This window comes from Artemia franciscana, chromosome 21, assembly GCF_032884065.1.
Source record: "Artemia franciscana chromosome 21, ASM3288406v1, whole genome shotgun sequence".
In the NCBI taxonomy this organism is placed as follows: Eukaryota; Metazoa; Arthropoda; class Branchiopoda; order Anostraca; family Artemiidae; genus Artemia; species Artemia franciscana.
This window is the reverse complement of record NC_088883.1, coordinates 25,365,780-25,380,956: the sequence shown is the minus strand read 5'-3', so window position 1 is coordinate 25,380,956 and position 15,177 is coordinate 25,365,780. Positions and strand designations below refer to the sequence as shown.

The 15,177-nt window shown below is 34.3% G+C and overlaps 1 protein-coding gene and 1 long non-coding RNA gene across 4 annotated transcripts in view; one reads left to right on the top strand and one right to left on the bottom strand.

The window, feature by feature from the left end:
* The window catches only part of LOC136040538 (methylmalonic aciduria type A protein, mitochondrial-like), a 198,466-nt gene that overhangs the window by 127,745 nt on the left and 55,544 nt on the right, over positions 1-15,177 (top strand). For all 3 annotated transcript variants that reach the window (XM_065724726.1, XM_065724724.1, XM_065724725.1), the window contains one exon: positions 14,266-14,415. In XM_065724726.1, coding sequence (XP_065580798.1) covers positions 14,266-14,415 — 150 coding nt within the window. The remainder of the gene's footprint in view (positions 1-14,265; positions 14,416-15,177) is intronic.
* LOC136040539 (uncharacterized) overlaps positions 1-15,177 on the bottom strand; it is an 88,849-nt gene that overhangs the window by 40,259 nt on the left and 33,413 nt on the right. The window lies entirely within an intron of this gene.

Here is a 15,177-nt window from a genome sequence, read left to right as displayed (position 1 = left end):
GGTGAACCCAGGGACGGATAACGGGGATACATCTCTCCAGAAATTTGGGAATTTGTCCTGTAAATTTCTTAAAAGCTAGACAAATTCACTATGGGTTTTATTCCCATTGATGCGGAGTAATATATGCACTACAAGTAGGTACTGTGTAGCGATCTCTATACGGGTATTTTTGTTTTGTGAAAGTACAGTTTGGAAAAATGCCAGGCTACTGCCAAGTAAGCCATGTGTTGTTATAATCTTGGGCTTATAAGATCGTTGAATTTAATTTAAATCACGCGTGTGCTTTTTCAGTGTTTATATAGAAGTCTACGCCTCTGTTTGTCAATTAGTCGTCCATCATTTCAAAACGGTAATAAAAAATTATAGACTTTTTCAAATAGAAACAATTGTTTTATAGCAGACCTTGGTTGATTGATACAAACCCTGGTTGGAATGGGAAGCAATTAAAATACTTAAGGGGGCAAGATTATGATGGAGCTTCATCTATAAGTGGCCAATTTCAAGGTTTTGCTTCTATAATCTGTTAATTTTTTCCCCAGGCAGTCTATGTTCACTGTGCAAGTCACTTCTTAAACGTAGCCCTGAGTCATTTTTGCAATTACCTGTTATAAGAAATTGTCTTGAAACTTTGAAAGAAGTAATTAATTTCTTTAGAATTTCACCTAAACGCTCTGCAATTTTCAAACAAATTGTTCAAGCAAGTAATCTTATCACAGGGACAAAAAGAATACGATTGCGCAAATTTTTGAGACTAGCTGGATGGATCACTGAAAAGCAATCATTTTGTTAAAGAGATTTTTATTATTATCGATAAGGCTATGAAGGAAACTTAAGAACATTCTGATTCAGATTCTGAATCTTCAAGCAAAGCTTTTTCTTTGCTATCTGCTATTGACAGATGCAGTTTTGTTGCAGCTATGGTTACTGTCAGTAAAGTTTTTGGTCTGTCACACAATTTGTCGAAATCTTTGCAATTAAAAACTATTGATTTTGTATAATTTCTCAAACATTCTGACGATCTTAGGAGCGAAGTTAGAGACATGAGAGAGAGGAGTGAAGCTATGTTTTATCCACTTTTTACTGAAGAGACTGAACCGTGTCAAGACTATAAAATCAGAATGAGAGTGCCAATATGAGCTCCAAAACAAACGCATAGGAACAATCATGGAACAGCGTTAGATGATCCTGAAGCGTATTGCCGACTTTCTGTGTTATCCCATTTATGGACTACTCTCTGTAGTACATGCAAGATTCCGCATGATTCCTCTGAGACAAAGAAGAGTCCTCGCAAGATTTTTCTGATAAGGAATCAGATTCCTTAGTTACAGAAAGTTTCTGGAGTCACTGCAATACCTATTTCCTCAGTACAGTATTTCCCTTGACGAAGAAAAAACAAAGGATTTATCGGATATTCTGACTAGTTTTTTGGGTATCTTGATGTAGATAGTTGTAGGAGAAGCTTCTAAGCTGAATCACCTCTGTGGAGAAGAATGTGGATACAATCGGGAAACTTGGCACCAAATATTTAATATTGTGCTTAAAAGAATGTGATGATTTTCCTCACTCTACATCAATTTTTGAAGATTGGTGCAACAATTCCCATCACTACGGCTATGTGCGAGCGTTCTTTTACTACCCTGAGAAGAGTGAAACCTTATACCAGGAGTGCCTCAGGTCAGGAATGGCTTAATGGATTTGCCTTATTATCCATACACAGGGATGTTCCAGTCAATGCAGAAGACGTTTTGGAGAAACTAACCCACAACAGATGGCTTGATTTTATTTTATTATTGCATATTTACAAGTGTTGTTTCAATAAACAATGTAGCTTATATTCTAAAAACCTTATTTTTCCGTTTGAACCAGTAATTTCATCCCTAAAATATCTACCCCCTCCAAAATTTATTTCTGAGTTCGCTCCACCCTTCGGACAAACTATATGGATAATATGATGCTGTCTTCATGATTATTCTTAATTGGATGTTTCATTGGAACTGGGACTGGGTAATGTAACTGGAAATCAATACGTAATTGGAAGCAACTTGTTAGAACATTAATGATTGTTTAGCTTATTAGTAACCTCGTTTATTTGATAGGAAAGGTAAGAGTTAGCGTATCATTAAAATGCCTGTTACTTGAGAAGTTTTCTCCCCAGACTCTTGTACAGGAATTTATTGTAAGGATGAGGCTTTGAAAAGGTGCAAACAACAAGATATAAGAAATATAAGAAAATTTTTATATACCAAAATTCCATGATTAGGGTAAAATACTTTGGTTCCATTGCAGCTGAACTTCTGTGTAGCTGAACCCCAAGCAACTGAACCATTTTAATTGAACCACCGTGCAACTGAACCACCGTGCAACCGAACCATCATGCAACTGAACCACTGTGCAACTGAACCATTGTGCAACTGAACCTCCGTGTAACTAAACCCTCGTGCAATCAACCACTATACTCAGTTTTTCAGTATTTTACAAATATTAAGCAATATCATTGGGTAAAACACAAGTTGGAATCTTTACATGTCCAACATTGTTGGACTTGTTGATTTTTTTTTAAGTCATGGTATAAATGACTGCCAATATGATTTATAAGAAAAACTCTTGTTTTGTTGTCACAAAAACAAAGAAAATCGGACATCACAAACACTTAAAGCCATATTTATTTCTCCTTTTTTATGTCTGTTAATGGGGTTCCCTTCACCCTGTCATTATCTAAAGGTCAAAGAATCTCATTCCCCTCCCCTGTGGAAAATAAATCCTCACTCCCGAGGAAAACCCTCCGCTGGAAAATACCTCCTTTCGGAAAATAGGGTCTTCCATATTTGACATTTTTTAGTTTTGCTATTTTTTAGTTTAGTTGAGAAGTGCTAAGGGATGTGAAAAAGAAGAATTTATTTGTAAGCCTTGTCCCCTCCCCGTGAAAAATTTTTCCTCCCATGGAAAATCCCCCAGAAAATCCCCACCACCTCTGATGCTCTCTGATTGTTATGTAGTTAGGGAGATACCTCAGAGGGTGCATTTTAATGGCAAAGTATCTCAGATCTCATTCTCGTCTCTGCTCTCATAGAATTAGTTCAATAAAACTTCAATATTCCCCGATTTTTCGCCTTAATACACTTTGCTTTAGTAGCAGTAACATTAGCAGCAGCAGCGGTAGAAAGAATTGTGAAAAAATTCATTTTTTTATTTTAGTTTTCAGTTCAGTATCGCTAAAGTTATTAGTAGACTAGTAGTTATTGTGATTTAACTAGTAATAGTACTAGCAGGAGCGTACTCAGGGCCGGATTTAAAGCTTATGACGCTTCTAGAATCAAGCATTTTTGCTGCTCCGTTTCTGTAAGATTTTCTGGGGTGCTCCCAAAAATTCGGGGATAGTGGAAGCAATGGACAGAACATCACTAATTAGCTCATAGTAATGAAACCGGGGTGATACCAAACTCTCAGCGGCTATTCTTGGGAGGCATCTGATAGTTTATAAGTGACCATGGATTTCCTGTGGTGTTTTAAAGCCATTTTTCTGTGAATAGGCAGCGTGGCGGCAGATTGCACCTGGCACTTTGACGATAAATCACATCAGCTCAATTTTTGTCAAAAAAATCACTCAGTGATAATTTATTGCATCGCCTAGCATTATGCGCCCCTAGGTCCAGGCCTAGGGGACCTTGTGGTAAATCCAGGCCTGAGCGTGCAGATATTTCCTTTTGGTCAATTGATCTTCTCTTTTAAGGATTCTCTGAAACTTCAAACTTAATACCCAAATCTCTTATATTAATCATGTAATATATTTTTGAAATTAACATTATATAAAGATTTTGGCTTCCCTATTGCTTTATCAATGCCAAACTGCCGAGGGTTCGATTCTGATGATGATTAGCATATTAAATTTTGAGTATACATTTCATATTTATCAACAGGTTCAGTTAATTATAATTTTGCTTTTATTTATATATATATTCTCTCTGTGTTTGCTTAAATTCTGCGACTCTTGGATCCTACAAGGATTTCCAATCTGTATGATAAAAGTGTCTGAAGCAAGGCCTTGGGCCCGTGATTGTTGCAACTTCCCCTCCCCCAATTTGCATATAAGGATATGTACTTCCATTGATTTGCTAGCTTTTTTACTATTCAACTTGTCTTGCTGATTAATTCAATCCTGTTTTAGAATCTTCAGTTCATTCTTCTTCTTTTGATATATTTTTGGTGGGATCAAAACTGAACTTTCTCAAAGTACCTTACCTATTACTTTTCATCATTGCTCGTATTGCTTGCTTGCTTGCTTTTTTAGTAATAATCTATACCTTACTTTAGTTGTGTGATTGTCTGTGTCATGTATCGTCCTCTTCTTGTAAAGTTTGCTAAGATAAAGAATTTTAAAATGCATCAGTTTGGACATGTGTTTTCATTTTAAATTCAAAAATGTAGTCACAATTTTCCTAGCACCTGAACATTTGTGTGTAGTAATTTTTGAAAGGTTTCTTTTTGAATTTCATCTAAATGGATTTTAAAAACGTATCAGTTGTGGGATCAATACGCTAAATGGCACTGACGATTTGCTTCTGAACAGACACTTGTTCCGTCTCTTCAGTTTTCTGTACTCTTTTTCTACCACTCAAAAATTAAATTATGTTTTCAGAATATTTCTTTATCATTTTCAAGCGTTTCTGAAAAGCTCACTATCTTCTCGCCCTTCGTCTTTTTTGAAAGTAAAGGTCAAACATGCTCACCTTTCTCAGTAACTTATACTATATCTAACCAATGAACGGATTGCCTAATTTACGACTATTACTGTGAAGGCTGGGGGTGGACATTTCTAAAGATATAATTACTGGACCTTTCAACCATGCTGAAAAAACAAGTTTCTTAAAAATTTGTAGTACATGAATTGTATTATTGTATTGTATGCGCTTGCAATACAATGCAAAGAAATGTATTGCATGGGCGGGGGCTGGTTACCCTCCAATCACTTTTGACTTTTAAAAAGGGCATAAAAACTTTAAATTTCCAATGAAAGAATAAAACGTGATTAATAAACGTGATTGACAAAAAAAAACACAGTCCTTGGGGCAAGGGCTGTAGGCTGTTGCAAGTTACCAACTGTTAAAATTTAAGGTTTTTATTGAAGGGATGGTCTTAAAAACTTTGGAGGAGGCTCATTTGATTGTAAATCGGAAGTTGAAGTTCAATTTTGAAGAATTAACGGTAATAAGAGGACAATCAGTCTCTCCCTGTTAACCGCCATTTTTTCCCCAAATGCATCCGATCAAAGTAAAAAAAAAATTTTTTTTGTTCAGAATAGTTTTAAAGGTCAAAGAATCAAGCCTCTATGGTTAACAGCTCCACCAACAGCTCCAGGGGCAAGGGCTGAAATTCAAGCCAGTTGCTCATTGTTATCTCATAAGGTTCTTATGGAAAAGATTTTTGTATGAACTCAGGTGGGGGCTCATTTGATTGAAAATCAAAAGTTTCAGTGCACTTTTTAAGAGTCAAAAGTGATCGGAAGACTTCCACCCCCACCTTCTTTTTATCCAAATACATCCAATCTAAATTTTGAGATAGCCATTTTATTTAATACAGTTCAGAGGTTAAAATAACTATGCCTCCAGGGTTCACAATCCTCAGCCACTGGTGCAAGGGCTCTAAGTTATGCAAGTTTTCTATTGTTAACCTACAAGCTTTTTTTCCAAGAAAAAAGGGCACGTTTGATCCTAGAAATAAAAAAAATCATGGAGTATTAAGGTCGAACTTTAAAGATATGTCAAGAATAATGCCAAACACAATAAAAAATATTTTTTTTTATATTGGTTGTGAAAGAGAAATACCAGCAGTATCTAGAATGGCTGATGGTATCAGCCGTCACATCGTTCGGAAAATGTTTAGGAGCATCTTCAACTAAATCAAGAGGTACTATGTGCATCCAGTTTTACAAGAAGACCTGTCTGCAATGTATCGACAACAGCTGAAGATATACGTCTGAGGGTATGAAGTTTAAACTTTCAGGGCATGCTCAAAGAATGTTAAAAAAAAGGCTGGAGTGTAACCAGTCCCCCTCCCATGGCCTTCTTAGCCGCAATCTTCTCAAACACATATAAAATTCTTTATCTAGATTCACAAAGTTCAAATATTTTCGACTCAGATGTTTATTATTCATCTTTCAGAAAGGTCTGATTAATCTGAAAAAGAGTAATAAATCTGCTTTAATGGTTTGTGACATCTGATCTTCTTCTTTATTTGCGAAAATAAAACTAGCTTTTTTATTAATGATCTTTACAGGCTTTTATATCATGACTTTAAAAAACAAACAATTCCAACAAGGTTGGACGTGTAAAGATTCTAACTTGTGTTTTACCCAACGATGTTCCCTCATATTTTTTGAATAGCCAACTAAAAAACTGAGTTCAGTGGTTCAGTTGCACGAAGATTCAGTTACACGGTGGTTCAGTTTCACGGTGGTTCAGTTGCACATTGGTTCAGTTGTATTGGAGCTCAGTTACATGGGGATTCAGTTAAATAGGGTTGAGTTGCACGGTTGTTCAGTTTCACGACAGTTCAGTTGCACGGTGGTTCAGTTGCACAGGGGTTCAGATATACGGGGGCTCAATTATACGGGTGTTCGGTTATATGGGGGTTCAGTTGCACGATGGTTCTGTTACAGGGGTTAGGTTGCTTGGGGTTCAGTTGCACGATGGTTCAGTTACAGGGGCTCAGTTGCTTGGGGTTCAGTTACACGGTGGCTCAGTTATATGAACACCTATAATGAAGTTTCGTTCTGCCCGGAAGAATTGAAGATGTAAAATTTAGAATAACCAAGCATAAAAGATGGATTTTAGGATAAACACTCTTGGTTTCTTTTGGCAGTTAAAAAGAGTTTGGAAGACTAGCCGAATAGGTCTTAGAACTGAGATGAAGATACTAGAAGATATTATAATGATAGGTGTCAAGTATATTCTTGAAACGTGGGGGTTTGAAAACCTTAGGAAGGTATGCCGAGTGTTTTCTAGAAGAATTGTCTAATGATAATGTTGGGTAATCATTTCAGCAACTGTATAGAATACAATAAGCTTTATAAAAGAAAGATTCAATCCCACTGTTTAGGATTGAAAGAAATTTAAGAGGGTCGAACCTCCTGCTATAGATGAAAGATGATAGTTCGTTAAAATCTAGTTGTGGGGCCAAGCAAAAAACTAGACTTCCTTGAATGGAGTTGGAACAAGATGTTAACGACGACATCCGAAGCAAGTCGAAAGTTTAACGGAGGGAGTAAAGACTGATGTTTCGAACAGGACCTTGTGCAGCTGTGTTAGCCTTGGGTAGTTTTTGCTGTGGTGATTATTTTTTATTTTAGTAGTAATACTAAATAAATCTCATTAACTAAATATTAATTCTAAAGTTCTAATTCTAATCTATAATTAGAATAATTAGGCTTGATAATTCTAGTCTATTTATCCACCAAAATATTTTGCTGGTTCTGGAAAGCCATAAAATTATTACATCTTTCAATAGCAAATGTGAACCAAACCCAAATTGACTTTGTTTTCGGTTATTGCTCCCGAAGCCCTATGCCAACTAGAAAAATTATCATAGAAAATGGTTGTGGCGGTTTCACGTAGCTACAATCGATAATAATGGAATTTAACTGCTGAAATACTATCTTAAAGAGAATTTTTGCGTGTTTTGCGCTTTAGATGCGAATCTAGGATCAAACTATTTTGGAAGGTATTTCGGAAAAACTGGGTGCCCCAATAATTACACTACTTTTCTAAATTACATTATAATCTTCAATTGCTGTGTCAGGACTATGCTGGGTTTTAATTTTTTTTTACTAATTTTAAAACTTCACAGGGTATAAGCGGTGAAAAACGCCTTGGTCGCTGTTCATCTATCCATTTCAGTAGAGTGAAGTACATAATCACTTGAGATAAGTACCTTCCACTTATCATGAAAAATCAATCAATCACTTTATTAGCACTAAATCACTATTACAAACAGTGATTACTGTGATTCTGTGGAAATGATCTAACTATAGCAGGGTTGTAGTTCATCCAGCAGGCGCGTCCACAGTCATTTAAAGGAGTGCGAAGTAAAAATAACAGATTAGCTATATGAAAATGTAGTAATCGATTTTTTTGGCACTGAGTTCAACATAGCAGAGGGTATTTCCCATCATGAAGGTTTAGACAAGCTGTATTACTATTAATCTTTGTTGTTCATTAAGGTAATCAACAGTAACCGATTGAGGTACGGTGTGCTTACCAAATTACAAGACGAAAACACTCTTGTAATTAAAGTGCAAAAGCCAAACGCGCTATATGGTTCAATTGTCACAAACCATCCAAACAAGGACATTATAAATTCTAATTGTAGCCATTATTAACAATATCTTGCCTCTACTCTGCGCCTCGGTTCTTTCAAACTATGATTCGTTTTTTCACTCTGCTTTCTCTAACTCGTTTTGGAAATATGAAAGTGAAATTTCGCGTTGAACTTGAAGGCAGCTGGGCAGAGAGCGTTTCTAATTCTAAGTGTGTGGGGGGTATAACGTGCTGTCCGTACAACTAGTTCTTGAAGGTGCTTGTAATTAATTGATTCGTTACAGTGTCTTCACAATTTTTAGGAGGAAGACTGCCTTTAGCAACACCCTTTTTAGTTCAAGTGCAATAGCAAAACACTGCTGTTGAAAATTGTTAAACCTACTTACAAATACATTGTGAATTCTAGCTGAAAAGGTTATTACCAATATCACTGCCTTTGAGCTGTGGTTCTTTTCTTTTAAATTGTCATTTGTCTTTACTCTGATTTTGTTAAAAAAAAAAAAAAAAAATTGAAAATGGGAAGACGAAAACGAGTGTTGAGCTTGAAGTTGTCCGAGCTCATGGTTATTTCTCACGATGAGACGAATATTGTGCCGTTCGTGCATGGAGCTTAGTAGAGTAGCCTACTTGGCATTTATCGTTTGAGTGTGGCGTTTTTGCAAAAAAAAATCTTTTTCTGTTTAAGTGTGAAAGCAAAAAAAAAGTTTTTATGTTAATTATTGTTCAACCTTCAGAACAAAGATAATTCAATTGAAAATTACTATTACTATTTACAGTGTCTTTGCCTCCAAGTTGTGTTCACTCTCTTTAAAACTATAATCCTTTCTGTGCTGTAGTGTCCTTATTGCATTTTGAAAATCAATAAATGAAAATAAAAGTTGAACTTAGAAGTTTGTTGAAAACAGTCTTTGTCTTAAAAAGCATTACATTTATCCAAATCTTTGAAAAATGAACAATAAAAGAAACTTGCTAAAATTTAGATTCTTTTTTTAGATTTAATGTGAAGCACTCCTTTGCAAGTATAAGAATTACTGGAAATGGCACTAAATTAAATGGTAAAAAATGGTAATATAAGTAAATGGAAATGGTACAAGCTCTGCATGTGGCAACACTGATACTGCGTCTTCTCTACACTGTAAAATTCGTGCAGAGGAGACAGTACTTAGTGCTTATCCCTTTGGTATATCAAGTATAAATTTCTTATACTTGCAAAGGAGTATCTTGACATTTAATCTAAAAAAGAAGATTTCTTTTATTGCAATTTCAAAATTTTTTAATTGCTCTTTTTCATAAATTTGGAAAAAGATAGTACTTTTTAAGATAAAAAAACAAAAAAAACTGTCCGTTCATTTGTATGCAAGACTTTTTGTCCACAATTGCGCCTCAATTCCTGCCTACCGTTTCTCTGACCATACTTTATGACCCAGCGCCTGCAGCCGCGTACAGCCACTCCCAGGCCTCCAATCCTGTCGCTAATACACACGACAAAACTTAATGCTTATCCCTTTAGTACATCAAACTTTTGTGTACTTTTATTGATTTGTATTAACTTGTCAGAACGTCTTTGGTTTTCCCAATATGAAAAATAGAGTTCATGAACGTTTAAAGGAAATTCAAGTTTGAAATCAAATTAGATTTCCCTTCGACAACATATTTTTGTTCAAATTCCTATGCATGCACGATTTGAAATAGTGTTTTCAAATCTTCGATATGTTTGTGAAAGATTGTTTCACCTGACCAGATTAAGGCGAATCTAGTAATAACAATAACACTCTTAATAGATTCAGGTCGTAATTGGGATTAAATGTTCATTGGAATCCAGTTCCATAAAAGTCTTTTACAGACCTTTGTAAGACTATTTACTTTTAACTGTTCTCTATTTCAACCAGATTAAATTTGTGTTATATCTTCTTCTAGGCTTTATGGTGTGTTCATGGAGTGATAGCGTTGTTAAGCTCGCTTGAGTGATTTTTACTACTTTCTTTTCTCCAGCCTGAAGGATGAATTAAAAGCTTAAAAACTATCCCATTTGATATCCTACTCTAATAAACAAGTCAGTGCTCAAGGGCTGAAAACAAAAGGAAATCCTTAAAAAGTAATGTTCGAACGCTTTATCACACCACAGCAAGAATAGTCCATTGCTATAGAATAGAGGGGAAGCTTCTTAGCTTATATTACATAAAAAAAACTAGTTTTTTTTTAACTGAAAGTAAGGAGCGACATTATAACTTAAAACGAACAGAAATTACTCCGTATATGAAACGGGTTGTCCCCTCCGCAATCGCTCGCTCTTTACGCTAAAGCTTTTAATTGTTTTAAAAAGCAGAACTGTGGCAAAGAGTCAAACTTTAGCGTAAAGAGCGAGGGATTGCGGAGGGGACAAGTTTTGCTATAGGGTTTTCTGATACGCCGAATGCGATGGTGTGATTTTCGTTAAGATTCTGCGACCTTTAGGGGGCGTTTTCCCCTATTTTCTAAAATAAGGCAAATTTTTTCAGGCTCGTAACTTTTGATGACAAAGACTAAATTTGATGAAACTTATATATTTAAAATCAACATGAAAATCTGATTCTTTTGATGTATATTTTAGCATCAAAATTCCGTTTTTTAAAGTTTCGTTTACTATTGAGCCGGGTCGCTCCTTACTACAGTTCGTTACCACGAACTGTTTGATTTGCAAAATGAAAGCCTCATTGGTCTCTTGTGGCCACTGGGAATAAATAATACAAAAAAGAAAAAGTGTCAGTTCTATTCTAGAGATAATTATGTTTTGAATATAGTTGTCATGTTGATATTCAAATCTTTCCTGTGGTAATACGGTAGTGCACGCTGTTATTGCTCAATTGTTTACTTCCCCATGAACCACTAGACGGTAGTGGAATTTATTAAAATATGCTTATCTTTTAAACCTTTGCTCCATCCCAAAAACTATATATGTATATACCTTCATAGATCTAGTAGGAAAACAAATATTTAAGAAAATTCAATAGTAAGTAGCTTGACTTTGTTTCCATGTATACAAACATTAATGTTACAAAAGCTAAACAATTGTTTTAAAAAATTAAACAAAATTAGCCTGCAATCGAAGAATCGACAACAAGGCTGGATGGCAAAGTCTGAATGACCTTGGTTAAACTTTATAATAAGTATGCAATGCGCTCCCAGTTCCGTAATTTATTTTACCAGCAAATAAAAAGTCTGCCTTAGCGCACCTTTATTAGGTTCGCTGTGGATTACTTATGCAGAATACCTTGAAAAATTAGGCTTTTGGCTCGTATTTTTTTAAATACATCTACTGGGGACGTTAAGTAGATGGTCTATTTTCACTTTGGTACTGTGAGCAAAATGAACTGATAAGCTTTTTAGATCACCTTCATGCATACGACAGAAATTTACTGTTTTCTCTAGAAACTGAAAATAAGAAAATGCAGATTAGAAAATGTAAAATACCGTTTGAGATGTTTCTTTTATTTGTAGCTGTAATAAACTACATTTTATTGTATATGGAAAACCAATAACATATGCTTTCATTTTAAATCTCATCACGCCCCATAAATTAAAATAGGTGTTGTGATTTCTCTTGTCGACTGTGTTCTAAATATTTGCTCAGAATATTATATTACACCAGAAGCATATTTATGAGAAATATGCTTTTTGGAAACAGTTACCCTATTCTATTTATTGATAATAAAATTCATGGTAGGCTAAAAGGACATTCTCTTAAAATCTAAATCGCTTACCCGGTGATGCTTATAAACCTTCAAATGTAATTTACCTTCCTTATATACCGAAAATTACTACAAATCAAAAATAATTGTACATAGAGCAATATGTCTTTTATTTTTACCAGTAAATTACAAATCATGGATTTCCTTAACTCTGGTAAAAATAAGACCCCAGTTACTCGTCAAAGAATGTCGTATCAAATACCTTTAGGCTGTGGTAGTTATTATGTCGGTAGAACCATCCAAAATTTGAAAAACATTTAAAATAAAATCAGGATAGTATAATAAAGACTCCAAATTCAAGTGTGGTTCTTTTGATTCGACGCTAAGCAGTCATATTTTCGAAAACCCTAGCCATTCAATATTTGGATGTTCAAAGCAAATGGTTCGAGAGACAATAGAGATTAAACATCAGTTAAATAATAATACTGCTTGAAATAGAGACTTAGGAGAACACTCACTAAACACATTATCAACAAATTTAATTGAATATGATCTAACATAGACATCGCAAAACCAACGTTATTTCCAATGAGCCTGCATCAAAAAGCTCTATAAGGTTAGGTTGCCATAAAAGCAAGTATCATTAAAAATTTGCTCCTGATTAGTTTTCTTATTGACTGAATTTCCTTGTTTCATTTTTATCTGTCGTGGATGAACTTGCCTTTGATTTTAGTTTTCATTTTCACGCGTATTATGGTAAGTTTTATCGAAATATTCGTTCAGTTCCTTCCAAATTTCCGTCTTAAAATAATTTCTTGGTGTACTAATTTTTGTCGTTCGTGGAAAGGTAGTGTGGTCTGTGTCGTGATTTGCATCGTATTCATTGTCTTTAAACGTTTTAATTGTAATAAATAGCAAATGGAAAATTTTAGAAAAAAATAGAAACCATAACCTCTGTTTTGAAACAAAGATTTCCGGTATTACGTCCCATAAATCTAATAGGGATACGGAATTCTTACTTAGGTTGTCGAAGAGATAATATAAATTCCTATCTAAATTCAAGGTCATTTGATTTCGAAAATGTTTGATTTCATTTTCCTTAAACATAATGTAGGGAATTCGCTGAATTGAAATGAAAAAGCCATTTCATTTCATTTGAAATGAAAAATAGCCACAGAAACAATTCTCCTTTTGGTATGATAATGTAAGCTCCAGTTCTTAGAAGATCAAGATGTGTCTATTGGCATTAGAAATAAAATCCATACCTTGTCTAAAAACAAATTTACCTTCAGGATGTAAAAAAAAATCAATGTGTGATTACAAGTTTAGAAATTAAGTCTTATGTACAGTTCATTCATGGATATAGTAGACTGCATGTCTTCTTGCTTACTTTTCATTGCATTAGGTGTCTAAAATATTTTGAACATCATTTTGAGCTCTAGTTCTTAGAAGATTAATGTCTGTCTTTCCGTGTTGAAAAAAACAATTCTACCTTGTCTAGAAAATAAGTTACCTCTAGAATATCAACAAAAATTTCATACGTCATGAAAACTTAGGAAATTAATTCTAAGTGTGCGAAGTAACTTCGCATAGGAAAAATTTAATGTGATCATGCGTAATATTCATAGCACTACTCGATTATAATATAAGAGCCATCGAATAAAAAGTTTAAGAAAAGAACAAAAAAAAATCACAATTTGGCATTCGGGGTCGACTTTTCCAGAATTATTTTCGAAAATTTTAAAAGAAATATGTTTTTTTTTTAGACAGATAATTGAATGTTCTGCAGGAGTACATTACAGAATTATTCTTAAAAAGTTTACTTTCCCAGTCAGAATGGTTTTCTTTTGAATCCATGTACAACTTTAGGAAAAAACGAAAACTGCTGGAAACTTCACAAACTTCACTGGAACTTTTCTGCAACGTATCACAATTCCCGTAGACAGGACAAATTTTCTACTACCATTTTGTGGTCTCAGACCACTGATCAAGAAAAAACAAAACAGCAGCTAAAGGAACACAACTGAAACAGACAAGGATTCTGAATAAGTGTTCTCGTATATTTCTCTCTCGCTTCCCCATTTAGTTGGATATTCACTGGATTACTGGATATTCACTGGATGTTGCTCCCAAATCTAGATTAATGCGGATAATACAATTTGCTATTGCATTGGTGAATTATGTTTGTCATTTCCATTTTGTTAGTTTAGGTTTACAATGATTTTCAGCTGCGGATATTCGCCATAAGAAAGCTCAATTCTAAATTTACTGATTTTTGGTTCTAGGGACTCAAAAGAGGAATTGTAGAACGTTGTCATATAGTAGTCGTTAATAAATGTGATGGTGACCTCATTCCTGCCTCGATTAGAATCGCTACAGAATACACCTCAGCTTTGAAATTTATGCGGTCTCCTTCAAAAAACTGGAAGCCTTTGGTAAGATGTAATTCATTCATTTTTTTTTTTTTTTATTAATAGTTCATTTTCGCTATGAGGGGTTTTACTAAAAATGGATGGTCAGTGGTTTGCCCCAAAATGGATACAAATAGTTATATTTGTATATATATATATATATATATATATATATATATATATATATATATATATATATATATATATATATATATATATATATATATATATATATATATATACAAATATATATAAATATATATATATATATATATATATATATATATATATATATATATATATATATATATATATATATATATATATATAAAGTTTTGTCGGTTCTGTGTACTTCCAGATCTTGTCCATCATCAAAATTTGGTGTGGATAAGCTTCTGTTCCTTGAAAACCACTCACGCCAAGTAGACTTGTCTGCCATCTCCTCTACATCAGAAATGACCTATGTGATTCTTTATTCTGCAATCTAGCGATATCCATGATAACTAGTAGAATGTTTTATGCTAGAACCTGGTTGTGTCGATTACTAGATCATTGTCGATTACTCAGAGCATTATCCATCAGGAGGGTTCCGCTTTGATTCATTTCATCAATACCGAGGCTCGCTAGAACTTGTGAACAAAAGTTTCGTTCTGCTTCTACCTTTGCATTGAAATCTCCAGTAACGCAAAGGAGGTTGGGGGATGGAACAAACACTGATAGTAACTGCAGAGTTTCTTATATTGACTCATTTTTTATATCAAACGTATCGTTGGTTGTAGCATACCA